This window comes from Mauremys mutica, chromosome 15 (assembly GCF_020497125.1).
Source record: "Mauremys mutica isolate MM-2020 ecotype Southern chromosome 15, ASM2049712v1, whole genome shotgun sequence".
NCBI lineage: Eukaryota > Metazoa > Chordata > Testudines > Geoemydidae > Mauremys > Mauremys mutica.
Genome location: NC_059086.1, coordinates 37,028,136 through 37,054,770, shown reverse-complemented (window position 1 = coordinate 37,054,770; position 26,635 = coordinate 37,028,136). Strand labels below are relative to the sequence as shown.

General features: G+C 70.0%; 3 protein-coding genes across 3 annotated transcripts; 2 read left to right on the top strand and 1 right to left on the bottom strand.

The window, feature by feature from the left end:
- Nucleotides 1-1,457: 1,457 nt before the first annotated feature.
- LOC123349736 (protein kinase C and casein kinase substrate in neurons protein 2-like) lies at nucleotides 1,458-10,653 on the top strand. The gene is made up of 10 exons (XM_044987901.1): nucleotides 1,458-1,608; nucleotides 3,428-3,495; nucleotides 3,739-3,895; nucleotides 4,650-4,885; nucleotides 5,225-5,380; nucleotides 5,948-6,123; nucleotides 7,486-7,606; nucleotides 8,265-8,365; nucleotides 8,903-8,997; nucleotides 10,317-10,653. Exons 2-10 carry the CDS (start codon nucleotides 3,436-3,438, stop codon nucleotides 10,427-10,429), a joined length of 1,215 nt encoding a protein of 404 aa, XP_044843836.1. The 5' UTR covers nucleotides 1,458-1,608; nucleotides 3,428-3,435; the 3' UTR covers nucleotides 10,430-10,653.
- A 2,314-nt stretch (nucleotides 10,654-12,967) lies between these two features.
- Nucleotides 12,968-21,257, top strand: NAPSA (napsin A aspartic peptidase). The gene is made up of 10 exons (XM_044988363.1): nucleotides 12,968-13,032; nucleotides 13,796-13,940; nucleotides 15,236-15,359; nucleotides 15,815-15,933; nucleotides 16,133-16,332; nucleotides 17,387-17,506; nucleotides 18,249-18,417; nucleotides 18,808-18,906; nucleotides 19,624-19,830; nucleotides 21,117-21,257. The coding sequence occupies exons 1-10, from the start codon at nucleotides 12,968-12,970 to the stop codon at nucleotides 21,255-21,257; spliced, it is 1,389 nt and encodes a 462-aa protein (XP_044844298.1).
- A 1,541-nt stretch (nucleotides 21,258-22,798) lies between these two features.
- Nucleotides 22,799-24,579, bottom strand: LOC123350029 (cilia- and flagella-associated protein 251-like). The gene is made up of 2 exons (XM_044988362.1): nucleotides 23,085-24,579; nucleotides 22,799-22,968 (listed from the first exon to the last, which is right to left on the bottom strand). Exons 1-2 carry the CDS (start codon nucleotides 24,262-24,264, stop codon nucleotides 22,799-22,801), a joined length of 1,350 nt encoding a protein of 449 aa, XP_044844297.1. The 5' UTR covers nucleotides 24,265-24,579.
- Nucleotides 24,580-26,635: the final 2,056 nt, after the last annotated feature.

The window sequence follows — 26,635 nt, the reverse complement described above, 5'->3', positions numbered from 1 at the left end:
GCTATATCCCATCCCCCAGGAACCCCCAGACCTGACACGTCCTGTCCCCCCTCACCCGCTATATCCCATCCCCCAGGAACCCCCAGAACTGAGACACGTCCCTGTCCCCCTCCCCCGCTATATCCCATCCCCCAGGAACCCCCATTACGGAGACACGTCCCTGTCCCTCCCCCGCTATATCCCATCCCCCAGGAACCCCCAGAACTGAGACACGTCCCTGTCCCTCCCCCGCTATATCCCATCCCCCAGGAACCCCCAGAACTGAGAGACGTCCCTGTGCCTCTCCCCCGATATCTCCCATCCCCCAGGAACCCCCTTAACTGTGCCATGGGCCTGTCTCCCCCGCTATATCCCATCCCCCAGGAACCCCCAGAACTGAGACACGTCCCTGTCCCCCCTCCCCCGCTATATCCCATCCCCCAGGAACCCCCAGAACTGAGACACGTCCCTGTCCCCCTCCCCCGCAACAACCCCACCCCCAGGAACCTCCTGAACTGAGACATGGGCCTGTCTCCCCCGCTATATCCCATCCCCCAGGAACCCCCTGAACTGAGACATGGGCCTGTCTCCCCCATTGTATCCCAGCAACCTAGATCCCAGCCCCTCGGCACCCCCAGCCCTGAGCCTGGCCCCAGCCCCCGGGGGTCCTTCTCCTTGAATTGCTTCTAGCCCTGGAAAGAAGACACCGGGCCCAGGAGCCAGAAATATCCCTGGCCGAGCCGGGCCTGGGCGGGGCTGGCTGCGGGGGCCGGGCTGGTTATTTTTACAGCTCTGCCTGGCACGGGATGTCCCAGCCCCACGTCTGTCCCTGGGGACGTCTGGCTCTGGGCCCCGAGCAGCCCCATGGCAGCGGGGGTGGGGGGAGCTATGCCTCCGTCCAGGCTGCCTGGAAATAACCCAGGGGAACAGCTGCCACAGCTGTCAGGCGCTGAACTGCCTGGCCTGCGCCCCGCTCGCTCGGGGTGGGGCGGCCGGGGCATGTCGGGAGTGGTGACGTGTGTGTGAGAGCTTTGCAGTGCTGCGAGCTTCCCCGCAGCAGTGCCCTCAAGCCGGGGACCCCGGCACTGCAAGCTTCCCCACAGCAGTGCCCCCAAGCCGGGGACCCTGGCACTGTGAGCTTCCCCCCAGCAGTGCCCTCAGGCCAGTGTCCCCAGCGCTGCGAGCTTCCCCACAGCAGTGCCCCCAAGCCGGGGACCCCAGCACTGCGAGCTTCGTCACAGCAGTGCCTCTAGGCGGGGACCCCAGTGCTGCGAGCTTCCCCACAGCAGTGCCTCCAGGAGGGGACCCCGGTGCTGCAAGCTTCCCCACAGCAGTGCCTCTAGGCGGGGACCCCAGTGCTGCGAGCTTCCCCACAGCAGTGCCTCCAGACGGGGACCCCAGCGCTGCGACCTTCCCCACAGCAGTGCCTCTATGTGGGGACCCCAGCGCTGCAAGCTTCCCCACAGCAGTGTCCAGTCAGGCCCTCTGAGCTGTGCGGGGTGCTGAAGGGGTTAACGTCCCATGTGTGTCGGGAGCCCCCAGCCCCCTCCCCCTGAAATCTGACATTCCCTGCCCAGGAATCCTGGAGCTGCAGTGCAGAGAGGGAGAGACACCCAGAGAGAGGAAGGGGTGAGTGAAAGGCAGGGGAAGTGGGCTGGGAGCCCCCCACCAGCGCCGCCCCCCCATGTCCCAGTAGGGAGGAGTGGGGTGTGGGGGAGGACGGGGGGGATGGGAATTGGGGTGGGCAGAGGGGGGATGAGGACAGGGCGGGGGGGGGGCTGGTGGGTTGGGAGACGCGTCTGCACAGCTGCTGAGAGAGAGGAGGGGTTTCCATGGGGTGGGGAGAGGCGGTGGGGGCAGAGAAGAGAGGGGGGAAACCAGGGTTGGGAGGGAGCAGCCAGGATGGGGGAGAAACTCACCCATGGCCCTTCCCCCGTTGCTGCCCCCCCCAGGGTCATGGCGGGTCCTGGCCCCCCCAGTTTTCCCTTCTGCCATTATTTTCCCTTCTTCCTGGCCCGGGCAAGTGGCTGGAAAATCCAGGCGCAGATGCCAGGAGCGGGGGGAGGGGGGGGAAGGAGGGGGGCAGGGCCAGAGGGGGGCTGAGGGGAGGGGACAGGCCTGTTCTCTGTCCCTACCCCCTCCCCTTAATTTTTTTCCAGTTTCTCACCCTGAGTCAACCCTGGTCCTGGCGGCGGGCGGGGGGGGGGGGGCAGACTCCAGGGAGGGGAGAGGGAAGAGCAGGGGGGCAGATCCCTGGGGGTCCAGAGCAGAGGCCCATGGGGAGGGGGGAGCGTTTCCAGGCAGCCCCAGTCCCGGTGCCCGAGGGCCCAGGTCTTATAGGGGCGCCCGAGACACTTGCCCTGCTGCGAGGGGAGGGGAGCAGCCCCCATGTGGAGCCAGCATCTCCCCCCACCCAAAAAAAAGAGCAAGGCCTATCCCACTAAGGCAGGGACTTGGGTCCCCGCATCCGGGCCTGGCTGCCATGGAAGGAGACGCCACGACGACCCCTAGCGATGCCAGCAAGGCCCTTGGCAGTGTCATGGCGACCCTTAGCGACGCCAGCAAGGCCCTTGGCACTGTCACGGTAGCCCCGAGCGACACCACGGCGACCCCTAGCGATGCCAGCAAGGCCCTTGGCAGTGTCATGGTAGCCCCGAGCGACACCACGGCGACCCCTAGTGACACCAGCAAGGCCCTTGGCAGTGTCATGGTGACCCCTAGCGATGCCAGCAAAGCCCTTGGGAATGCCACGGCGACCCCTAGCGACCCCGGTGCAGCCCTTGGCAATGCCACGGTAGCCCCTAGTGGCCCCGTGGTGACCCCTAGCGAGGTGGGGGAGGCTCCTGGGAAGGCGGGCGATGGTGGAAGCAGGGTGCCCCTGACCCTGGTACCGCCCTGACAGCCCCCCCCGGTGACAGGCGGGCGGGGGGGGACCCGATGCAGGAGCCGCCCCATCGGCCTGCTGGCTGGAGCTGCTCTGTGGCGCGGCTCCATCTTCCCTAACTGCTAACACATGTTCCCTGCGCCGCCCGGCTCCACATCAGCGCCCGACACCCCCCCACCCCCAGCCGCCCCGCGCTGCAGCCGGGCTCTGCTGGGCCCCGGGCAGCGCCAGCCCCACAAGGTACCGGCCGAGGGGATGGGGGGTGGGGGGCGTGTGGGCCTGGAGCGTGGTCTGGGGTTCCCTGTGCAGCTGGGGGTTTGCTGTGGGGCTGCAGCAGGGCCGTGGGGCTCCGACTCACTGACTGGGGAGGGGGGCGGGAGGTTTGGCCGTGGGGAGAGAAGGTCATTGTGGGGGTGCTTGGGAAGGGGACGCTAGTCTTACTGTGGGGGCCCAAGTGGGAGGGGTCCCAGGAGGGGGGTCAGGCTCGGGGTGGGGGTCCCTGGAGGGCTGGGGAAGGGACTGTCCAGGTAGATCTCACCCCCCACCCGTTCCCCCCCTTCGCAGGTTGGACCATGTCGGAGATCTACAGTGAGGTGGCCGGGGACGAGCCCCCCAGCGACAGCTTCTGGATGGTGAGCGGCTGCGGGGGCCACGGGAGGGGGGCTCGGTCCCTGCACTTGGGTTCTGGGTGGGGCTGGCTCTGCGGCTGGGGGGTGGAGATGGGGGGTCCCAGGGTTTGGGGGGGTCAGCGTAGGGGAAGGTTGCACCACCCACACACCACACCCCCCCGGCATAGGGGCAACATGGGATGGGGGGGTGAATTGGTGGGGGGGGCTCCAGCTGCGCCTGACCCCCCCATGTCTGCCCCCCCCCAGCCGAACCGGTACCAGCGCACGGTGCGGCGGCTGGAGGAGGGGTCCCAGGTCTGCGACCAGCTGGTCGGCTGCTTCCGGGACCGGGCGCGAATCGAAGGCAGCTACGCCCGGCACATGGGGGCCTGGGTGCAGAAGTGGCGCCCCCTGGTGGATGCGAGTGAGTCCCCACCCCGTGACCCCTGCTGCGTGGCGCCCCCCACCGAGCCCCCCGCCCCACCTCCCTGCAGTAGGGCACCCCCTACCGAGCCCCCCCCCACCCCCCTCCAGCGTGGCGCCCCCCACCAAGCCCCCCGTCCCACCCTCCCGCAGCCTGGCGCCCCCTACCGAGCCCCCCACCCCACCCCCCTCCAGCGTGGCGCCCCCCACCGAGCCCCCCGTCCTACCCTCCCGCAGCACGGCGCCCCCCACCAAACCCCCAACCCACCCCCCTGCAACCCAGCACCCCACACTGAGCCCCCTGCCCCACCCCACTCCAGCGTGGCACCCCCTACTGAGCCCTCCATCCCACCCCCCTGCAACCCAGCACTCCCCAACGAGCCCCCAACCCACCCCCCTGCAGCCTGGCGCCCCCTACTGAGCCCCCCACCCCACCCCCCTGCACCCTAGTACCTTCTACTGAGCCCCTGCCCCACCCCCTCCAGCATGGCGCCCCCTACAGAGCCCCCCCCCCCCTGCAGCCGGGCACCCCCTACGGAGACCCCCAGCCCACCCCCCTGCAGCCCGGCGCCCCTACCGAGCCCCCAGCCCCCCCCCCTGCAGCAGGGCACCCCCTACCGAGCCCCCCGCCCCACCCGCTGCAGCCCGGTGCCCCTACCGAGCCCCCCGCCCCACCCCCCTGCAGCAGGGCACCCCCTACCGAGCCTCCCGCCCCACCCCCTGCAGCCCGGCGCCCCATCTCCGCTCTCCCGCAGGCCCCCTGTACGGCTCGGTGCGCCGGGCCTGGCAGGCCTTCCTGGACACCACGGAGCGGCTGGGCCGGCTGCACCGGGACACGCAGCGGGCGCTGCTGGCGGAGGAGCTGGCTCGCCTGCGGGGCTGGCAGCGGGACAACTACCACCGCAAGCTGCTGGGCGGCTTCCGCGAGGCCCGCGAGCTGGAGAGCGGCTTCCGGCGGGCCCAGAAACCCTGGGCCCGGCGCCTGCGCAAGGTGGGTGCTGCGGGGGAGCTCGTGGGGGGCAGGGGGTGGGGCGCCACGCTGCGGGGGTGCTGCCCGGGGGGGCGGGGCAGGGGGTGGGGTACTCCTGGGGGGCGGGGCAGGAGGGCACATGGGGGCCCAGTGTATGGGGGGTGCATTCAGAGTGGGGGGCACTGCACGGGGGGCACTGGGCGGAGGTTGCCGGGGGCGGCTATGGGGATCAGGGAGGGTCGTGGGGGGTCACTGGGGTCCACGGGGTGGGAGTCAGCGGGGGTTGCGGAGTGCGGGGGGGGTCAGAGGCCCTGGGGGTCCCAGCCCCGGTTGCAGCCCCTGGTTTCACCCCTCCCCCAGGTGGAGAAGGCCAAAGCCTCGTACCACCGGGCCTGCCGCAAGGAGCACGCGGCCGCGGGGCGGGAGCAGCTGGCCCCGGGGGGGCCCCCCCTGGCCCCCGACCGCCAGCGCGCCCTGCGGGAGGAACGGCAGCGCCACACCCTGGAGACGCACAAGGTGAGCGCGCCCGGCCGTGGCCCCCTCTCCCGGCACCGGGTCCAGCCTTGGGCAGCCTCGGGGAGGCTCCCGTCCGTGGGTCGGACCCCCAGGGGTCCCGCTCTTCCGCCAGGGTCAGCCCCACGGCTTCCCCCCATCCTTTGCTTCCTGGCTGCTCAGATCCGGCCGGCCACCCCTCCCCGGCCGTTAGTTGCCAGGTAGCCAATGTCCAGGTGATTGGGTCTCCGGGGCCAGGCCCCAGACACCCGGCGCGGGTCCCAGCTGCATCTCTGGGCCCCTGCAGGGAGTAACCAGCCCTGCGCCACCCGCAGGGCACAGTGCAACTCACAGGGGAAACTGAGGCACCCGCCGTGTTCCTCCAACTGATTGCAGAACATTCCCCCGCCTGGTTAACGAACCCCCCCCCCCCCGCCCTCCTCGTTTGTCCAGACTGCTGGGCTCCCACCCCCCCCGCCCGCCCGCCCCGCCCCGGCACAGAGCCTCCCCCGGGTCCCAGGGAGGCGCGTTCTCCTCCTGGCCTTGGGGCTGCCCCGCCCCCGGTGCCCCCCTGACGGCCCTGCCCCCCAGGAGCGGCAGCACTACGAGCAGGCGCTGGCGGAGCTGAGCCGGGCCAGCCCGCGCTACGTGGAGGAGATGGAGTCGGTCTTCGAGCAGGGCCAAGAGTTCGAGCAGAGACGCATCGAGTTCCTCAAGGAGGCCTTGGCGGCTCTGCAGCGCCGGCTGGACCCCACCGCCCACCCCGGGTAAGAGAGACACCCCTCCCCCGCCGGCTGGACCCCCTGCCCACCCCGGGTAAGAGAGACACCCCTCCCCCGCCGGCTGGACCCCCCCCGCCCACCCCGGTTAAGAGAGACACCCCTCCCCCGCCGGCTGGACCCCCTGCCCACCCCGGGTACGCGAGTCACCCCTCCCCCCCCGGCTGGCCCCCCCCCGCCCACCCCGGGTAAGAGAGACACCCCTCCCCGGCCGGCTGGACCCCGCCTCCCCCCCCGGGTTTTAGAGACACCCCTCCCCCCGCTGGCTGGACCCCCCCCCCGCCCACCCCGGTTAAGAGAGACGCCCCTCCCCCGCCGGCTGGACCCCCCCGCCCACCCCGGGTAAGAGAGACACCCCTCCCCCGCCGGCTGGACCCCCCCGCCCACCCCGGTTAAGAGAGACGCCCCTCCCCCGCCGGCTGGACCCCCCCGCCCACCCCGGGTAAGAGAGACGCCCCTCCCCCGCCGGCTGGACCCCCCCGCCCCCCCCGGGTAAGAGAGACACCCCTCCCCCGCCGGCTGGACCCCACCGCCCACCCCGGGTAAGAGAGACACCCCTCCCCCGCTGGATGGACCCCCCGCCCACCCCAGGTAAGGGAGACACCCCTCCCCCTCTGGCTGGACCCCCCGCCCACCCCGCGTAAGAGAGACACCCCTCCCCCGCCGGGTGGTACCCACCGCCCACCCCGGGTAAGAGAGACACCCCTCCCCCGCTGGATGGACCCCCCCGCCCACCCCGGGTAAGAGAGACACCCCTCCCCCGCCGGCTGGACCCCCCCCGCCCCCCCCGGTTAAGAGGGTCCCGCCTTCCCCGCGGGGTGGACCCCCCCGCCCACCCCGGGTAAGAGAGACACCCCTCCCCCCGCTGGCTGGACCCCACCGCCCACCCCGGGTAAGAGAGACCCCTCCCCCCACTGGATGGACCCCCCCGCCCACCCCAGGTAAGGGAGACACCCCTCCCCCGCTGGCTGGATCCCCCCGCCCACCCCGGGTAAGAGAGACCCCTCCCCCACCAGCTGGACCTCCCCGCCCACCCCAGGTAAGAGAGACTCCTCCTCCGCTGGCAGGAGCCCCCCCCGGGTAAGAGAGACCCCTCCCCCGCTGGCTAGAGCCCCCCCCCCGAGTAAGAGAGGTCCCCCCCCGTCGGCTGGACCCCCCCACCCAACCTGGGTAAGAGAGACACCCCTCCCCCATTGGCTGGACCCCCCCGCCCATCCCAGGCCAGGCGTGGGAGTGCAGGGGAGGAGTTGGGGGGATGAAGGAGGCTGGGTTGGGGGGGGGTGTTGGACTCAGACAACCCCCCCCCGTTGGGGGAGCTGATACCCCTCTTCCCCCCCCCCCCCCCCGCAGGGTGCAGGCTGCGCAGACCCAGCTCCGCCAGGCCATCAGCGACATCAGCGCCCGCCAGGACCTGGACTGGTGGCGCCGCCAGCGCGGGCCCGGCATGGCCATGGCATGGCCCGAGTTCGAGGTGAGACCCCCTGTCACGGAGTCACGGGGGCGATGCCCGTAGGAAGCCAGGCAGGACTCGGGGGGGGGGGCCTCTCTGTGAGCCCCCCCCCCAATGCTCACGCGGCTTCCACCTTCCTGGGTCTGACCCCGGAGCATCCAGCATCCCCGTCCCCCCACGCGCTCCCCGCAGCGAGTGCGCCGGGGGCGGGGGCTGGGGGAGCCAGAGGGTCCTGCCCCCCCCCTCCGCAGCCAGACGTGACTCTCCGCCGGCCGGGAACACAGACCCGCCAGCATCACAGCGTAGGGCAGAGCTCGTTAGCACAGAAATCAGTGAGTCCATCTTGGGGGTCGGGGAGCCCAGAGCCATGGCCCTGCCCCTCCCCCAAGCCCCCCGAGACTGACTCGCTTCCAGCTGCCTGGCCCATATCCCCACCACCTAGACCCTGGTGCAGCACCCAGGGAAACTGAGGCACACACGGCCTCCATGCAGAACAGCAGGACACACAGGACACAGCAAGGGAAAATCCCCATTTCATCACCCCCCACCGAGCCCAGTTCGGCAGATCCAGCTCTGGGCCCATCTACATGGGACCCCCCAGAGCTCCCCCCACCCCCCAAGCCAGTATGGGTCCGGCTGGGAGCCCCCCAGAGCTGAGCCCCCATTTCCACCCCCACAGGCGTGGAGCCCGGAGTGGGAGCAGCCGAGCCCCAAGGTGCCACCCCCGGGCCAGGGGGAGGAGAAAGTGCCGCTGCAGAGCATCCGCCTGGCCCCGGGCAGGTGAGCGGGGGAGGCAGGCGAGCAGGGCGGGGGGGGCAGGCGGGGGGGCAGGTGAGCAGGGCGGGGGGGCAGGCGGGGGGGCAGGTGAGGAGGGTGGGGGGGCAGGCGAGCGGTGGGGTGCAGGCGGGGGGACAGGTGAGCAGGGCGGGGGGCAGGCGGGGGGGCAGGTGAGCAGGGTGGGGGGCAGGCAGGGGGGCAGGTGAGGAGGGGGGGGGCAGGTGGGGGGGGCAGGCGGGCAGGGGGAGCCAGGGGGACCCTGCCTCCTTTGCTGCCCACAGCCCCCTTGGGATGGCAACAACCCCCAGGACACCTACGATGACCCACCAGCCCCGCCCCCCCGGGAGACCCCAATCTCCCGGCAAAGCCTGCCCCCCCCCAGCAGGGCCCCCAGAGGGTTCAGGGGGCCTGGGGCAGAGCGTTGCAACCCTACAGAATACGATATTCTCGGGGGGGCCCTTCGGGGCCCGGGGGGGGCTCGGGTGTGGGCGTGTCCCCCAGGAGCTCCGCCCCGTCTCACCCCCTCCCCTGCCCCCGCAGTGCGGCCGAGGTGCCGGCGCCGGTTCTGGGCCAGCGGGTTCGGGCCATTTACGACTACGCCGGGCAGGAGCCGGACGAGCTGAGCTTCACCGCGGGTGAGTGACCCCCGGGGGGGCCCTGCCCCCCAATCCCCCCAGCCCCTCCCCCGGCTGGGCCCTGCCCCCCCGAGCCCCCCAGCCCATCCCCCGGCTGGGCCCTGCCCCCCCGAGCCCCCCAGCCCATCCCCCGGCTGGGCCCTGCCCCCCCGAGCCCCCCAGCCCCTCCCCCGGCTGGGCCCTGCCCCCCCTGAGCCCCCCAGCCCCTCCCCCGGCTGGGCCCTGCCCCCCCGAGCCCCCCAGCCCATCCCCCCGCTGGGCCCGGCCCCCCCGATCCGCCCAGCCCCTCCCCCGGCTGGGCCCTGCCCCCCCTGAGCCCCCCAGCCCCTCCCCCGGCTGGGCTCTGCCGCCCTGCCCCCATGAGCCCCACAGCCCATCCCCCGGCTGGGCCCTGCCCCCCCCAGCCTCCCAGCCCATCCCCCGGCTGGGCCCTGCCCCCCCCCCGAGCCTCCCAGCCCCTCCCCCGGCTGGGCCCTGCCCCCCCGAGCCCCCCAGCCCATCTCCCGGCTGGGCTCTGCCGCCCTGCCCCCATGAGCCCCACAGCCCATCCCCCGGCTGGGCCCTGCCCCCCCCCCGAGCCCCATAGCCCATCCTCCGCCTGGGCCCTGCCCCCATGAGCCCCACAGCCCATCCCCCGGCTGGGCCCTGCCCCCATGAGCCCCACAGCCCATCCCCCGGCTGGGCCCGGCCCCCCCCCCCGAGTCCCCCAGCCCATCCCCCGGCTGGTCCCTGCCCCCCCCTGAGCCCCCCAGCCCATCGCCCGGCTGGGCCCTGCCGCCCTGCCCCCCTGAGCCCCACAGCCCACCCCCCTCCTGGGCCCTGCCCCCCCCCCCCCCGAGCCCCATAGCCCATCCTCCGCCTGGGCCCTGCCCCCTGCCCTCCCTCCGAGTCCCCCAGCCCATCCCCCAGCTGGACCCTGACACCCCCCCCGGACTCCCACACCGAGCCCTTCCCCTGACACAGCCCACCCCCACCCCACATACCCCCCTCCCCCAACAGACCCCATCCCCCCTGAATGGACCCCCAACCATGCTCCACTGCCCATCTGCTGACAGACCCAAGACACCCCCCCCGCTGGACCCCCCCACACACATACCCCACTCCCCGACAGACCCCACCCCGCACTGCCCCCAATGGATCCCCCCTACCCCCCCCATGGACCCCATGCCCCTTAACGGATCCCCACCCCACTGAGCCTATCCCCCAACAGACCCCTCCCCGATGGACCCAATCCCCACTGACTGCCCCCCTGACCTCACCCCGCCCCGAGCAGACCCAATGAGCCCCCCCAGCCCCTAACGCGCTGCCTGTCCTTGCAGGGGAGGAGCTGACGAAGCTGGAGGAGCAGGACCCCCAGGGCTGGTGCAAGGGGGTGACGGACGGGGGGCGCGTGGGGCTGTACCCTGCCAACTACGTGCAGCCGGTGCCCTGACCTCGGAGCCCCTCTCCGCGGGGGGCTGCACCCCGCCACCCACCGTCCGCTGCGGCAGGGATGGGAAGGGGGGGCCCTGCCCAGCCCCCCCCCCAACAGCCCGCCCCCCCTTTCCCCAAGTGGCCCCCATCCACAGGCCCATCTGCCCAGCGGGGCTGTTGGGGGAGAGATCTCAGGGGAGTCCTGATAGCAGGTGACCCACCCACCCGCCCCCAGACTCCATCTATGATCCCCCCCCCCAGGTCCCCCGTGTCTGGGGCACCCTCGGCTCCTACAGAAACAACAATAAACTCTTAACACCCCCTCCAGAGTCTGAGTCCATCCCTGACGTGCAACCCCTCCCGGACCCCCCACTCCCCAATGCGCCTCGCTGCAGGGGCACCAGCAGAGCCGGGGGGGGGGCAGGACTGGGCTAGCAGGGGGCTGCAGGTCGGGAGTGAGGGGCAGACAGATGTGGGGGGCAGTAGAGGGGGCAGGGTAGATGGGCCAAGGGGGCTATAGGGAGGGTTATGGTGCAGGTTGGGGGGCTTCAGGGAGGGGGCAGGGAGAGTTATGGGGCTGTGGGGAGGGTTATGGGGCAGTGGGGGAGGGGGAGAGTTATGGTGCTGTGGGGGAGGGGACGGGTATGGGGCTGTAGGGAGGATTATGGGGCAGTGGGGGAGGGGGAGGGTTATGGAGCTGTGGGGAGGGTTATGGTGCAGGGAGGGGCTGTGGGGAAGGGGAAAGGGAGGGTTATAGGGCTGCAGGGGGAGGGTTATGGTGCAGGTTGGGGGCTGTGGCGATGGCTATGGGGCTATGGGGAGTGAGGTTATAGGGCTGTGGGGGTGGGGAAGGCTATGGTGTAGGTTGGGGGCTGTGGGTGTGTGGAGGGTTATGGTGCAGGTTGGGGGCTGTGGGGAGGGCTATGGGGCTGTGGGAGGGTATGGTGCAGGTTGGGGGCTGGGGGGAGGGCTGTGGGTCTATAGAGCTGTGGGGAAGGGGGCTGTGGGGAGGGCTATGGGGCTGTGAGGAGGGTTATAAGGCAGCAGGGGGAGGGGGAGGGTTATGGTGCAGGATGGGGGCTGGGGGGAGGGTTATGGGGCAGTGAGGGGGAGGGGGGAGGTCTATGGGGCTGTGGGGAGTTCTATGGGGCGGTGGGGGTGGGGAGGGTTATGGTGCAGGTTGGGGGCTGTGGGGAGGTCTATGGGGCTGTGGGGAGGTCTGTGGGGAGGGTTATAGGGCAGCAGGGGGAGGGAGAGGGTTATGGTGCAGGCTGGGGGCTGTGGGGAGGGTTATGGGGCAGTGAGGGGGAGGGGGAGGTCTGTGGGGGTGGGGAGGGTTATGGTGCAGGCTGGGGGCTGTGGGGAGGTCTATGGGGCTGTGGGGAGGGCTATGGGGAGGGTGATAGGGCAGCAGGGGGAGGGGGAGGGTTATGGTGCAGGTTGGGGGCTGTGGGGAGGGCTATGGGGCAGTGGGGGGGAGGGGGGAGGTCTATGGGGCTGTGGGGAGTTCTATGGGGCTGTGGGGGTGGGGAGGGTTATGGTGCAGGCTGGGGGCTGTGGGGAGGTCTATGGGGCTGTGGGGGTGGGGAGGGTTATGGTGCAGGCTGGGGGCTGTGGGGAGGGCTGTGGGTCTATAGAGCTGTGGGGAAGGGGGCTGTGGGGAGGGTTATAGGGCAGCAGGGGGAGGGGGAGGGTTATGGTGCAGGTTGGGGGCTGTGGGGAGGGCTATGGGGCAGTGGGGGGGAGGGGGGAGGTCTATGGGGCTGTGGGGAGTTATATGGGGCTGTGGGGTGGGGAGGGTTATGGTGCAGGCTGGGGGCTGTGGGGAGGTCTATGGGGCTGTGGGGAGGGGTATGGTGAGCGTTCTAGGGCGGGGAGGGGGAGGGTTATGGTGCAGTATGGGGGCTGTGGGGAGGGCTATGGGGCAGTGGGGGGGAGGGGGGAGGTCTATGGGGCTGTGGGGAGGGTTATGATGCAGGCTGGGGGCTGTGGGGAGGTCTGTGGGGCTGTGGGGAGGGTTATGGGGCAGGCTGGGGGCTGGGGGAGGTCTGTGGGGCTGTGGGGAGGGTTATGGTGCAGGCTGGGGGCTGTGGGGAGGTCTGTAGGGCTGTGGGGGTGGGGAGGGTTATGGTGCAGACTGGGGGCTGTGGGGAGGGTTATGGGGCAGTGAGGGGGAGGGGGGAGGTCTGTGGGGCTGTGGGGGTGGGGAGGGTTATGGTGCAGGCTGGGGGCTGTGAGTCTATGGGGCTGTGGGGAAGGGGGCAGGGTTTGAGGGGGGCCGAGGGGCAGGACTTCCCCCCCCGCCAGGCCCAGCGCCCAGCTCCCGCCCCCAGCCAGGCCGTGGGGCGCCCCGGTGACACCCCGCCCACGGCTGCCTCGCTGGCAGAGCCAGGGCCAATGGGGTGCTGCACCCCAGGAGGCCTGGGCCAATCTGAGCCTGAGCCCCAGGGGCTCCCGGCCAATCAGGCGCTGCACCCCAGGTGACCCAGCCAGTGGGAGGAGGCGGCTGCCGGGCCTGGGGCCAGACGGACTGACAGCCGCCGTCGCACCGGACACGATGGGGGCCCCGGGCTGGGCCGCCCTCCTGCTGCTGCTGGCGCTCAGCACCCAGGCACTGATCCGGTGAGGGCCCCGGACGCCTGGGTCCTGTCTGAGAGGGGAGGGGAATGGTTGCGGGGGGGTGGGAGCCAGGACTCCTGGGTTCTCTCCCTGGCTCTGGGAGGGGAGTGGGGTCTAGTGGTTAGAGCAGGGGGGGTTGGGAGCCCGGACGCCTGGGTTCTCTCCCTGGCTCTGGGAGGGGAGTGAGGTCTAGTGGTTAGGGGGGGGGCTGGGAGCCAGGACTCCTGGGTTCTCTCCCTGGCTCTGGGAGGGGAGTGGGGTCTAGTGGTTAGAGCAGGGGGGGCTGGGAGCCAGGACTCCTGGGTTCTCTCCCTGGCTCTGGGAGGGGAGCGGGGTCTAGTGGTTAGAGCAGGGGGGGCTGGGAGCCAGGACTCCTGGGTTCTCTCCCTGGCTCTGGGAGGGGAGTCTAGTGGTTAGAACTGGTGGCTGGGAACTAGGACACCTGGGTTCTCTCCCCGCCGAGGGAGGGAGGGGGTGAGCTGGGTCACGGCTGGGATGACGCAGGAGCCAGCGTGGGCAGGGGCTGCCTGGCACAGCAGATCAAAGGCTCCAGGTGCCCCACACACTATGGGGATTTCTGAGCTTGCCCCACCCAGCCAGTCCCCCGACCAGTCCGGCCAGTTCCAGGCCCCTGCGTGAGACTGGTACCTCCACTGCTCCCACCCGGCCCCGGGGCAGGGACTGGCTGGCTCAGGGGGGATTCGGGGGGGTCTCGGGGGGGGGGTCCCGTGGTTTCCCTGCACCGACCCCCCCCTTTCTCCGACAGGATCCCCCTGCGGAAGTTCCCTTCAGTCCGGAGCCGGTTCGGTGGGAGGGGGCTCCCCATTGCCGACCTGGGGGCTGGCAGGGGACAGGGCAGGGGGCCCCACAGCCGCTCAGCTGCCCCCCTGCGTCTGCACAATTACATGGACGTGAGTGACCCCCCCGAACCCAGCCCTGGGGCTGCTCAGCCTGGGGGGGCTGCGCTGAAGGGGAGTGGGGAGAGGATGTGGGGGGCAGGGGGCTGTGCTGGGGGGTAGTTTGTGGGGAAGAGGCTGATGCTGGGGGAGGTTTTGGGGGCTGGGAGGAGTCTGTGGGACAGGGGATGGCACTGGGGGGCTGGGAGGGGGCTGTGGCACTGGGGGGCCGGGGCTGGGGGAGAGCAGGGGCTCTGTGGGGACGGCACTGGGGGGCTGGGGGTGGGCGGGGGCGCTGGGGCAGGGGACGGCTCTGGAGGGATGGGAGGGGGCGGGGGCTCTGTGGGGCTGTGGGCTGGGGGGCAGGGGACAGCACTGGGGGGCTGGGTGGGGGCGGGGGCTCTGTGGGGCCGGGGCTGGGGGGCAGGGGACGGCACTGGGGGGCTGGGTGGGGGCGGGGGCTCTGTGGGGCTGTGGCTGGGGGGCAGGGGACGGCACTGGAGGGATGGGAGTGGGCGGGGGCGCAGGGGGGCTGTGGCTGGGGGGCAGGGGACGGCACTGGGGGGCTGGGTGGGGGTGGGGGCGGTGGGGGGCCAGGGCTGGGGGGCAGGGGATGGCACTGGGGGGCTGGGGGTGGGCAGGGGCTCTGGGGCAGGTGATGGTACTGGGGGGCTGGGAGTGGGCGGGGGCACTGTGGGGCCAGGGCTGGGGGGCAGGGAGTGGGCGGGGGTGCTGGGGGGCTGTGGCTGGGGGGCAGGTGACGGCACTGGGGGGCTGGGAGTGGGCCGGGGCTCTGTTGGGCCAGGGCTGGGGGGCAGGGAGTGGGCGGGGGCAGTGGGGGGCTGTGGCTGGGGGGCAGGTGACGGCACTGGGGGGATGGGTGGGGGCAGGTGCTCTGTGGGGCTGTGGCTGGGGGGCTGGGAGTGGGCGGGGGCACTGGGGGGCGGTGGCTGGGGGGCTGGGAGGGAGTGGGGGCGCTGCGGGGCCAGGGCTGGGGGGCAGGGAGTGGGCGGGGGCACTGGGGGGCTGTGGCTGGGGGGCAGGGGACGGCTCTGTGGGGATGGGAGTGGGCGGGGGCTCTGTGGGGCTGTGGCTGGGGGGCAGGGGACGGCTCTGGGGTGCTGGGAGGGGGCGGGGGCTCTGTGGGGCTGTGGCTGGGGCGCTGGGAGTGGGCGGGGGCTCTGTGGGGCCAGGGGTGGGGGGCTGGGAGGGGGCAGGGGCGCTGGGGGGCTGTGGCTGGGGGGCTGGGAGGGAGTGGGGGCGCTGGGGGGCCAGGGCTGGGCGCTGACCCCCGGCGCTGACCCCCCCAGGCCCAGTACTATGGGGAGATCGGGGTCGGGACGCCCCCCCAGCGGTTCAGCGTCGTCTTCGACACGGGCTCGTCCGACCTGTGGGTGCCTTCGGCCAGCTGCTGCCTCCTGCACCTGGCGTGCTGTGAGTGGGGGGGCTGGGGGGGCCCGTCCTGTCCCCCCTCTCCCCAGGGGGGCTCAGTCGGGGGGGCTGTGTCCATCTGTCCTGTCCCCCCTCTCCCCCCAGGGGGGCTCAGTCGGGGGGGCTGTGTCGGTCCTGTCCCCGCTCTCCCCAGGGGGGCTCAGTCGGGGGGGCTGTGTCCGTCCTGTCCCCCTCTCCCCAGGGGTGCACGGGGGCTCTCTTGGGGGGGAGCTGTGTCTGTCTCTCCTGGCCCCCCCTCCCGTCCTGGGGGGCTGTCGGGGGGCCTGTCTGTCTCTCCTGAACCCCCTCTCCGCCCAGGGGGCTCTGTTTGGGGGGGGCTCTGTCAGGGGGGCTGTGTCTGTCTCTCCTGACCCCCCCTCTCCACCCAGGGGGCTCTGTTGGGGGGGCTCTGTCAGGGGGGCTGTGTCTGTCTCTCCTGACCCCCCCTCTCCCCCCAGGGGTGCACACTCACTACTACTCGCTCTTCTCCTGCACCCACAAACGCAACCACACCAAGTTCTCCATCCACTATGGGAGCGGCAGCCTGAAGGGTTTCCTCAGCCAGGACACGATCACCGTGAGTGGGGGCCCGGACGCCTGGGTTCTCTCCCCGGCTCAGGGAGGGGAGTGGGGTCTAGTGGTTGGAACAGGGGGGGTTGGGAGCCAGGACGCCTGGGTTCTCTCCCTGGCTCAGGGAGGGGATTGGGGATCTAGTGGTTGGGGCGGGAGGGGCCAGGAGCCAGGACTCCTGGGTTCCAGCCCAGCTCTGCTCCCAGGTGTCCAACCTGACAGTGGAGAACCAGACGTTCGCCGAGGCCGTGGAGCTGCCGGGGCTGGTGTTCGTGGCAGCCAAGTTCGACGGGATCCTGGGGATGGGGTACCCCGGCCTCTCGGTGCGCGGGGTCACCCCCGTCTTCGACAGCATGATGGCGCAGGGGCTGCTGGACCAGAACGTCTTCTCCTTCCACCTCCGCAGGTCAGAGCCCCCGGCGCCCTGCGTCCCCCGGCGCCCTTCGACCCCAGAGCCCCCCAGCGCCCAGAGCCCCCGGCACCCTTCGACCCCAGAGCCCCCCAGCGCCCCCGGCGCCCTGCGTCCCTCGGCGCCCTTCGACCCCAGAGCCCCCCAGCGCCCAGAGCCCCCGGCGCCCTTCGACCCCAGAGCCCCCCAGCGCCCAGAGCCCCCGGCGCCCTTCGACCCCAGAGCCCCCCAGCGCCCAGAGCCCCCGGCGCCCTTCGACCCCAGAGCCCCCCAGCGCCCAGAGCCCCCGGCGCCCTTCGACCTCCGAGCCCCCCAGCGCCAGAGCCCCCGGCGCCCTTCGACCCCTGAGCCCCCCAGACCCCAGAGCCCCCGGCGCCCTTCGACCCCTGAGCCCCCCAGACCCCAGAGCCCCCGGCGCCCTGCATCCCTCGGCGCCCTTCGACCCCAGAGCCCCCCAGCGCCAGAGCCCCCGGCGCCCTTCGACCCCTGAGCCCCCCAGACCCCAGAGCCCCCGGCGCCCCTCGACCCCCTTGCCCCCCAGACCCCAGAGCCCCCGGCGCCCTGCGTCCCTCGGCGCCCTTCGACCCCAGAGCCCCCCAGCGCCCAGAGCCTCCGGCGCCCTTCGACCCCTGAGCCCCCCAGACCCCAGAGCCACCGGTGCCCGGACCCCGAGTCCCTCGGTGCCCTTCGACCCCTGAGCCCCCAGACCCCGAGTCCCTCAGTGTCCTTCGACCCCAGAGCCCCCCAGAGCCCCCAGACCCCGAGTCCCTCGGTGTCCTTTGACCCCAGAGCCCACCAGCACCCAGACCCCAGAGCCCCCAGACCCCTGAGTCCCTCAGTGTCCTTCGACCCCCAAGCCCCCCAGCGCCCAGACCCCAGAGCCACCCGGTGTGCTTGAACCCCCAGCGCCCGGACCCCTGAGCCCCGCGGTGTCCTCAGATCCCCGGCACCTGGACCCCAAAGCCCCCCAGCACCTGAGTTCCCCAGCCAGCCCCCCGCCCCCTCCTGCCTGAGATCCCCAGCCCCCCACTCTCTCTCACCCCGGTTGCAGGGGCTCGGCGGAGGACGGGGGCGAGCTGCTGCTGGGGGGCACGGACCCGGGGCTGTACCAGGGGGAGCTGCATTATGTGCCCGTGTCCCGCAAGGCCTACTGGCAGGTCAAGGTGGACAGGTGAGTACCCCCCGGACCCCCCTAAAGCCTCTGGAGCCCCCCTGGAACCGCCCAGACCTCCCCAACTCTCTGGACTCCCCGGGACCCCTCCCAGTCCTCAGTACCCACCCCAAGCCCTTGGACCCCCCCAAAACCTCCATCTGATTCCCAGAAACCCCCCCACCCAGACCTCCCCACCCCCAGGATCTCCCTAAACCCCCCAGATTCCCAATATCCCCAAGCCTCTGGATTCTCCTTGACCCCCTGGGCCCCCACCTGACCCTCAGCTCCCCCCTGGACCTCCCCAACCCTCTGCACCCCCCAGAACCGCCCCATGAGCCCTTTGACCCCCCCGAGCCTCTGGACCCTCCCCAACCACCTGGACCCCCACCTCACTCCCAGAACCCCCAAGGGTCCCCCAACCCCCAGAACCCCTGGACACCCCCCCCCCAGCCCTCAGTACAGCCCTGGACCCACACCTGACCCACAGGCCCCTTGACCTCCACCCAACAGACAGCTCCCCTGACCCCCCACAATGCCCCCAACCCCCCCAGAATTACTCCTGGACCCCCATAGAGCTCCACCCGACCCCCCTGGGACCCCTGATCCCCCCTGGCCCCCCAAACCACCCCTGCTCGGTCCCGAAAACCAGGCCCGGACCCCTACACTCAACCCCCCGAAGCCCACCCTTGAACCCTCATCCAGCCACCCCCTGTACCCCCATCCTCCCCTTGACCCCCCTCCCGGCCTCCCCTCTCCGCAGGATCCGGGTGAAGAAGGCCCGGGGGGGGCACCAGTGCAAGAAGCCGTCTCTCTGCCGGGGGGGCTGCCAGGCCATTGTGGACACCGGCACCTCCCTCATCGCAGGCCCCAGCAAGGAGATCAAGACGCTGCACAAGGCCCTGGGACCCTTCCGCGCCCTCAATGGGCAGGTAAGGGGGCCGGACGCCTGGGTTCTAGCCAAGGCGCCTAGGGGTTAGAGCCGGGGGGGCTGGGAGCCGGGACGCCTGGGTTCTCCCCCCAGCTCTGGGTGGGGAGCGGGGTCTGGTGGTTAGAGCGGGGGGGGGGGGGCGGGGAGCCAGGACTCCAGGGTTCGCTGCCTGGCTCTGGGAGGGGACCGGGGTCTAGTGGTTAGAGCAGGGGGGGGGCTGGGAGCCAGGCAGGACTCCTGGGTTCTCTCCCTGGCTCTGGGAGGGGAGTGGGAGCTAGTGGTTAGAGCGGGGGGGGGCAGGACTCCTGGGTTCTCGTGCATGCTGCGCCCCCTGCTGGCTCTGGTGGGGGGGGCTGTCTAACACCCTCCCACCCCCCGCGCTCTCCCCCAGTACCTGCTGGATTGCGACCAGCTCTCAGGCCTGCCCGAGGTCTCCTTCGTGCTGGGTGGGAAGCCCTTCAGCCTGACGGGGGAGCAGTACGTGCTGAAGGTGAGGCCCCCCCGGGGGCGAGGCTGGGCCCATGGCGGGCTGGGGGCTGCTGCGGGGATTGTCTGGCCTGAGGGGTGCTGTGACTTGGGCAGGGGCATGGGGGGAAAGGGGGGTGTCATGCTGGAGGGTGCTGGGCCCAAGGGGGGCGGGGGGCAGTGCTGGGGGGGCACTGGGCCCATGGGGGGCGGGGGCCCCATGGGGAGAAGGGGACAGTGCTGGGGGGGTGCTGGGTCCATGGGGGGCGGGGGGCAGTGCTGGGGGGGCACTGGGCCCATGGGGGGCGGGGGCCCATGGGGGGAAAGGGGGCAGTGCTGGGGGGGTGCTGGGTCCATGGGGGGCGGGGGGCAGTGCTGGGGGGGCACTGGGCCCATGGGGGGCGGGGGCCCCATGGGGAGAAGGGGGCAGTGCTGGGGGGGTGCTGGGTCCATGGGGGGAAGGGGGACAGTGCTGGGAGGCGCGGGGCCTGGGGGCGGAGGGGGGCGTCGGATGGGCCCATTGGGGCAAGGGGGGCCAGGGGGTGACACGGGGCTCACGGGTGAGGGGGCATGGGACCATGGGGGGCAGGGAGGCAGTTCTGGGGGGCGCTGGGCCTGGGGGCGGAGGGGGGCGTGGGATGGAATGGGCCCATGGGGGAGAAGGGGGCCAGGGGGTGCCGTGCTGGCCCCACAGGGTCCGTCCTAGGCCCGGCCTGACCCCCTCCCCCATCTCCCCCCCCAGGTGACGCAGCTGGGCCTCTCCATCTGCGTCAGCGGGTTCATGGCCCTGGACGTGCCCCCCCCTGCCGGCCCCCTCTGGATCTTGGGGGACGTCTTCCTGGGCCAGTACTACACGGTGTTCGACCGGGACCGGGACCGCGTGGGGCTGGCACGGGCCAAGTCGCCCCCTCCCCCGACACCGCAAGAGACGCCCCCACCCAGCACCATGGCGAGCCCCAAAACCCACCCCCCAACCCTGAGCACCCCCCAGCCCACGACACACACCGGGGCCTCAGGACACCTGGGTTCCACCCACAGCTCCGGGACGGGGGGGGTCTAGTGCTTAGAGCGGGGGTGGGGGGGGCTGGTGTCACGGAATGTGGGGGAGTCAGGGCCCTGCACCCCTCACTTCCTGCGTTGCACCGGGACTCTCAGCCAGCCGGTAACACAGAAGGTTTATTAGCCGACAGGAACAGCCCAAAACAGAGCTTGTGGGTACAGGAAACAGGACCCCTCAGTCAGGTCCCTCTTGGGGGGTGGGGACCCCAGATCCTGGTTCTTGGCCTCCCCCCCATTTCCCCAGCCAGCCCCAAACTGAAACCCCTTCCTCCTGCCTCCCCCAGCCACCCCACCCCGGCCCCTCCTCCAGCCTTTGTCCAGGTGTCACCTCCCCCCCACCTTCAGGTTACGCAGGGCAGCTGCCATCCCTTACACGCCGGCCATCAGGTATCATCCCCCAGCGAATGATCCCATCCCATCCCCAGCTAGTTTTGGTCAGCACCCCAGGGAAACCGAGGCAGGCCCCGTCTCAGCTTGCGGGGCAGGGGTTTGCCGATCCGAGAGGGGAATTGCTTCCAGGGGGGAGCCAGCTCCTGTCTCAGGGAACAGATCTTCTAACGGGTCATCTCCCTGCTCCTCCCAGTGCTCACACACGGCTTCATCACGTTGACATGGTACACCCGGCGGCGGTGGTGCGCCCGGTTCCACAGCTCCACCACATACTTTACCTCATTTAGCTGCTTGACAACCTTGAAAGGGCCTTGCCAGGCAGCCTGGAGTTTGTTTTTCCTCACGGGGATGAGAACCATCACTTGGTCCCTGGTGGCGAAGGCGCGGGCCCACCAGACCTTCTGCTTCTTCTGGGCTCGGGCCAGATTCTCCTTGGCCGGGCCCATGAGCTCGGCCAGTCTTTCCCGGAAGGTCAGGACGTTCTCCACCACTGATTGTCCATCGGGAGCGGCCTTCCCCTCCCATTCGTTTCTCATCGGGTCCAGGGGCCCCCTCACCCTCCTGCCGTACAACAGTTCGAAAGGTGAAAACCCGGTAGACTCCTGGGGCACCTCCCTGTACGCGAACAGCAGGTGGGGTAAATACTTGTCCCAGTCCTGCGGGTGCTGGTCCATAAAGGTTTTCAGCAGCATCTTTAGCGTCCCGTTGAACCTCTCCACCAGCCCGTTGGACTGGGGGTCATGGGCTGAGGCCCAGGTGAGCTGGACCCCACATTTCTCCCACAAGCACCGGAGCAGGGCCGGCATGAAGTTGGATCCCTGCTCTGTCAAGGCTTCCTTGGGGAACCCCACTCGGCTGAAGATGGTCAGCACCGCGTCCGCCACGGTGTCGGCCTCGATAGAGGACAAGGCCACCGCCTCGGGGTAGCGCGTAGCGAAATCCACCACCACCAGGATGTATTTCTTCCCTGACCGGGTCGCCTTGCTGAGAGGTCCCACCATGTCTATGGCCACCTTCTGGAAAGGTTCTTCTATGATGGGCAAAGGTCCGAAAGCAGCTTTCCCCTTGTCCCTGGCCTTCCCCGCCCGCTGACAGGGGTCACAGGTTCGGCAATATCGTTGGACTGTAGTAAAGACCCCAGGCCAGTAAAAGTTCTGTAGCAGCCTCTGCCTGGTGCGCCGGATTCCCTGGTGCCCTGGGGGGGATGTCATGGGCCAGGTACAGGAGCTTGTGGCGATACTTCCAGGGTGCCACCAGCTGCCTCTGGATCCTCCACGACTCCACGTCCCCTGGGGGAGCCCATTCCCGGTACAGGAACCCTTTCTCCCACAGGAACTTCTCCTGGCAACCTCCCCCCAGGGCCTGTGCCGCGCTGAGGTCGGCCAGGTCCCTGAGCTTCCGCAAGGAGGGATCTTTCTGCACCGCGGCCTGGAACTCAGCAGCTGGGGAAGGGACGGGGACCGGCTCCCTCTCGCTGGCTGGGTCTGAGGCCGCAGCCTCCTTGAGCCGTGTCCCTTGGCACCCTCTCCCCACCAGGGTACGGTCCTGCGCCTCCAGTGAGATACCCTCCCCGGTGTCAGGGCGCAGTGCCCCTCGCCGGCTCTGGCTACGGCTCATGACTAGGGCGTTCTGGGGGTTGCTTGGCCAATCCTCTAGGTCCCCCCCATCAACACCTCCGTGGGCAAATGGTGGTGCACCCCCACGTCCTTAGGGCCCTCCTTGGCCCCCCATTTCAGGTGTACCCTCGCCACGGGCACCTTGAATGGGGTCCCGCCCACCCCCATCAGGGTCAGGTAGGTATCAGGCATCACACGATCTGGGGCCACCACCTCGGGCCGGGCCAGCGTCACCTCAGCGCCCGTGTTCCAGTACCCAGTGACCTTCCTCCCATCCACCTCCAGGGGAACAAGGCACTCGCTCCGCAGGGACAGCCCCCCTGTCAACTGAGGAGCTGGCCTGGGGCACTCCCCCCTCCCGAGCAGTTGGGAAGCTGCCAGCCCCCCCTGCCTGGGGAGCCGGCCCCTCGTCCCTAGCCCGGTGAACCCGCTGTGGGTTGGGTCTGCTCAGTCTGTCCGTCAGCCTGGGGCACTGGGTCCGGATGTGGCCTCTCTGCCCACAGCGATAACAAGTCACGTCCCGTGGGTCCCCTCGAGCCGGGCGGAGGGGCTGAGGCCGGAGGTTCCCCTTGGGAGGGGGTTCTCCATATTCCCCCATTGGGAGGTCCCAGGGTGACTCTCTCTCTGCATCGTGGTGGGTCTGTTGCTTTGGGGCTCCTCCCTGCCACCCCCCGACCGGCTCTTCACAAACTCGTCGGCCAGCCGCCCTGCGTGTCGCGGGTTCTCCGGCTTTTGGTGCTTCAACCACAGCCTCAGGTCGGGTGGGCACCGCTCGTACAGCTGCTCCAGTACCAGCCGTTTAACCAGGTCCCCCTTCGTCTGGGCCCCATCTGCCCACTTGCTGGCGTAGCCCTACATGCGGAGGGCCAGTTCCAGATACGGGACCTCGGGGGTTTTACGCAGACCCCGGATCTTTTCCCGGTTCGCCTCGGGCGTCAGCCCCAACCCGCGGAGCAGGGCCTGTTTGAACAGTTCATAGTCCTCTGCCTCCGCCCCTTCCATTCGGCTGTGCATCCCCACGGCTTTGGGGTCCAGTAAGGGGGTGAGAAACCGGAGCCTGTCTGCAGGGTCAACCCTGTGCAGCTCGCAGGCCTCCTCAAAGCCGTCAGGAATTCATCTGCGTCCTGCCCTTCCTCACACCGGGACAGGATGCGCCGATCAAAGCTCCAGGCAGTCCTGGGTCCCCCCTCGCTCACAGCAGCCGGGGGCTCTCTGCTCCTCGGCCTGGCCAGCTCCAGCTCATGCTGCTCCTCAGCCTCTGGCTCCTTCTCCTCAGGCTCCTTCTCCCCATCCTCTGGCTCCTTCCCCTCATCCTCCTGCTCCTTATCCACTGGCTCCTTCCCCTCATCCTCCCGCTCCTTCTCCTCATCCGCCGGCTCCTTCTCCTCATCCGCCGGCTCCTTCCCCTCATCCACCGGTTCCTTCTCCCCATTCTCCAGCTCCTTCCCCTCATCCGCCGGCCCCTTCCCCTTCTCCTCATCCGCCAGCTCCTTCTCCTCATCCTCCCGCTCCTTCCCCTCATCCTCCAGCTCCTTCTCCTCATCCGCCGGCTCCTTCCCCTCAGCCTCCGGCTCCTTCTCCTCATCCTCCAGCTCCTTCTCTTCATCCGCCGGCTCCTTCTTCTCAGCCTCTGGCTCCTTCCCCTCATCCGCCGGCTCCTTCTCAGCCTCTGGCTCCTTCTCCTCAGCCTCTGGCTCCTTCTCAGCCTCTGGCTCCTTCTCCACATCCGCCGGCTCCTTCTCAGCCTCTGGCTCCTTCCCCTCATCCGCCGGCTCCTTCTCCACATCCGCCGGCTCCTTCTCAGCCTCTGGCTCCTTCTCCTCAGCCTCCGGCTCCTTCTCAGCCTCTGGCTCCTTCTCCACATCCGCCGGCTCCTTCTCAGCCTCTGGCTCCTTCTCCTCAGCCTCCGGCTCCTTCCCCTCAGCCACTGGCTCCTTCTCCTCATCCGCCGGCTCCTTCAGTTTTAACTCCCTCTCCCATTCCAGCCGCCTCAGCTCCAGCGATGGGGAGCTTGGTCGTGAGGATCCCCTGCTGGACGCGGGGGTCACGGTGCCCCCAGGGTTCGCCTGGCTCCTTCCAGCCCCGCCCCTAGGCACAGGTCGGAGGGGCCCTGGGGTGCCCTTGGGATCAGTCTGACCCCTCCCAGCCGGGACAGACGCCGGTGCCCAGCCTGCATCTGCCGGGCGGCTTCCCTCGGAGACAGGGACATCGTCCTCCTGCAGCTGGGCGATCAGCTGGGCTTTGGTGAGCTTCCCAATGCGCAGCCGCCTCTGCCGGCACAGCTCCCCCAGCTCCCCCGTAAGGCGCTGCTGATACATCTCCCCGCTGGACACTCGCAGGCCTGGGCGCTCTCAGCTCCCCACGGTTCCCAGGAAGAACCCGACTGTCCCACCCTTCTCCAGGTCACCACCTCTCCCCCAGGGCCGACTCCTCCGCCCCTGGAACCGCTCGCCGGGGGGACCCTTCTCGCTGGGCCCCCACCCCCAGGCGTTCAGCCTGGCTCCGCTCTGAGCCTTCAGCAGGCCTGGTCCTCGTCAACCCCCCTTCGTTTTCCTGCTCCCCTGTCGCTCACTGCAGGATGCTCCGTCCACGGGGTGCAGATCCCAGCTCTGCCACCAGTTGTCCCGGAGTGTGGGGGAGTCGGGGCCCTGCACCCCCCAGATGCACCGTGACTCTCAGCCGGCTGGGAACACAGAGGGTTTATTAGCCGACAGGAACAGCCCCAAACCCAGAGCTTGTGGGTACAAGAAACAGGACCCCTCAGTCAGGTCCCTCTTGGGGGGTGGGGACCCCAGATCCAGGTTCTGGGCCTCCCCAGCCGGCTCCAAACTGAAACCCCTCCAGCAGTTTCGCCCAGCCACACCCCCGGCCCCTCCTCCAGCCTTTGTCCAGGAGAAGGTGTCCCCTGGCCCCTGCCCCCTCCTGGGCTCAGGTTACAGGGAAACCGCCGCCCTTTCCCCGCTGGCCGTCAGGTATCATCCCGCAGCGACGTCACCCCCTTGTTTCCCGTCCCCACCTAGTACTGGTGCAGCACCCGGGGAAACTGAGGCACACCCCGTGTTAGCAGAAAACAATAAACTAGTGAAACTCCCCTGCACCATGATCAGGTTAATGCTCCCTACTCCCTTCTCTGTCTCAGCTGGGAGCCAGGACCCCTGGGTTCTCTCCCTGGCTCTGGGAGGGGAGTGGGGACTAGTGGTTAGAGCAGGGGGGGGGAGACTGGGAACCAGGTGTCACAGAGTTTGGGGGAGACAAGGTCCCTGCGGGTCACCACGACTCTCAGGCAGCCAGTAACACAGCAGGTTTATTCAGCCGACAGGAGGGGAGTGGGGTCTAGAATTCTCCCTTTGTCTCTTTCCCGGGCCAGGAGGTCACCTGATCTCTTTGTTTTTTAACACCTTTAGTTGGCAACTTCACAAGGGAGGGGCCCAGGCCATCAGTTGCCAGAAGACAGGGCGTCACACTGGCCCCCCTAGGGCTCTGCAACAATCACACCCCCCTAGACACTCGAGAAATGCATAGGGGAAACTGAGGCACACACACGGTATTCAAAGAAAACATTAAAAACATTCCCATGTTGTCACACCAGGACTCCTGGGTTCTCTCCCTGGCTCTGGGAGGGGAGTGGGGTCTAGTGGGTAGAGCAGGGAGGCTGGGACCCAGGACTCCTGGGTTCTCTCTGGGAGGGGAGTGGGGTCTAGTGGTTAGAGCAGGGGGGCTGGGACCTAGGACTCCTGGGTTCTCTCCCTGGCTCTGGGAGGGGAGTGGGGTCTAGTGGTCAGAGCAGGGGGGCTTGGACCCAGGACTCCTGGGTTCTCTCTGGGAGGGGAGTGGGATCTAGTGGTCAAAGCGGGGGGGGGGAGTGATGCTGGAGCCAGGACTCCTGGGTTCTCTCTGGGAGGGGAGGGGAGGGGGGGTCTAGTGGTTAGAGCGGGGGGGGGCTGGAACCAGGACTCCTGGGTTCTCTCCCCAGCTCTGGGAGGGAAGTGGGGTCTAGTGGTCAGAGAGGGAGGAGGGGTTGCTTTGGGGTGAGGCCTTAACGTCTGAGCAGCTGGGGGAGGAGCAGGGTGGGGGGCTGGGGGAGGCGGCTGGAGGGGGTTTCAGTTTGGAGCCGGCTGGGGAAATGGAGGGGGGGCAGATGGGGCTCTGGCCTCCCTGCCCCAAGAGGGACCTGACTGAGGGGTCCTGTTTCTGTACCCACAAGCTCAGTTTTGGGCTGTTCCTGTCAGCTAATAAACCTTCTGTGTTACCGGCCGGCGGAGAGTGACGTCTGGCTGCGGAGTGGGGGGGCAGGACCCTCTGGCCCCCCCGGCGCACTCGCTGCGGGAAGCGCACGGGGGGACGGGGATGCTGGATGCTCCGGGGTCAGACCCAGGAAGGTGGAAGCCGCGTGAGTGTCTTGCCGGGGGCCAGTCTGCTCACAGAGAGCCCCCCCCCCCGAGTCCCGCCTGGCTGCGTAGGGAGCAGTCCCGGAGCGTCACCCCGTGACTCCAGGCCACGTCCGAGCCCTGCGCAGACACCCGGCTCCGCAGCCCTGCCCGGCACTACCCAGAGAGGCCCCAGGCTCGGGTCGGGCGGCTCCGTGGCTACACGCTAACACGTCACCATGGAGCAGCTCGGTCGGCAGCGGGACTTTCTGCTGCCCCCTGGGCCGGCCAGAGACGCCCTCCCCCCGTCTCTCCTCTGGCC

Coding starts and splice junctions, on each gene's coding strand:
- LOC123350029 (XM_044988362.1), bottom strand. CDS start 24,264: ATGTATCAGCAGCGCCTTACGGGGGAGCTGGGGGAGCTGTGCCGGCAG. Junction 22,969..23,084: donor TCGGCGCATCCTGTCCCGGT/GTGAGGAAGGGC, acceptor TGGACCCCAAAG/CCGTGGGGATGCACAGCCGA.
- LOC123349736 (XM_044987901.1), top strand. CDS start 3,436: ATGTCGGAGATCTACAGTGAGGTGGCCGGGGACGAGCCCCCCAGCGAC. Junction 7,607..8,264: donor TGGCATGGCCCGAGTTCGAG/GTGAGACCCCCT, acceptor CCACCCCCACAG/GCGTGGAGCCCGGAGTGGGA. Junction 8,998..10,316: donor CGAGCTGAGCTTCACCGCGG/GTGAGTGACCCC, acceptor CTGTCCTTGCAG/GGGAGGAGCTGACGAAGCTG.
- NAPSA (XM_044988363.1), top strand. CDS start 12,968: ATGGGGGCCCCGGGCTGGGCCGCCCTCCTGCTGCTGCTGGCGCTCAGC. Junction 18,418..18,807: donor TCCGCGCCCTCAATGGGCAG/GTAAGGGGGCCG, acceptor GCTCTCCCCCAG/TACCTGCTGGATTGCGACCA. Junction 19,831..21,116: donor CGCCCCCACCCAGCACCATG/GCGAGCCCCAAA, acceptor TTCTCCCACAAG/CACCGGAGCAGGGCCGGCAT.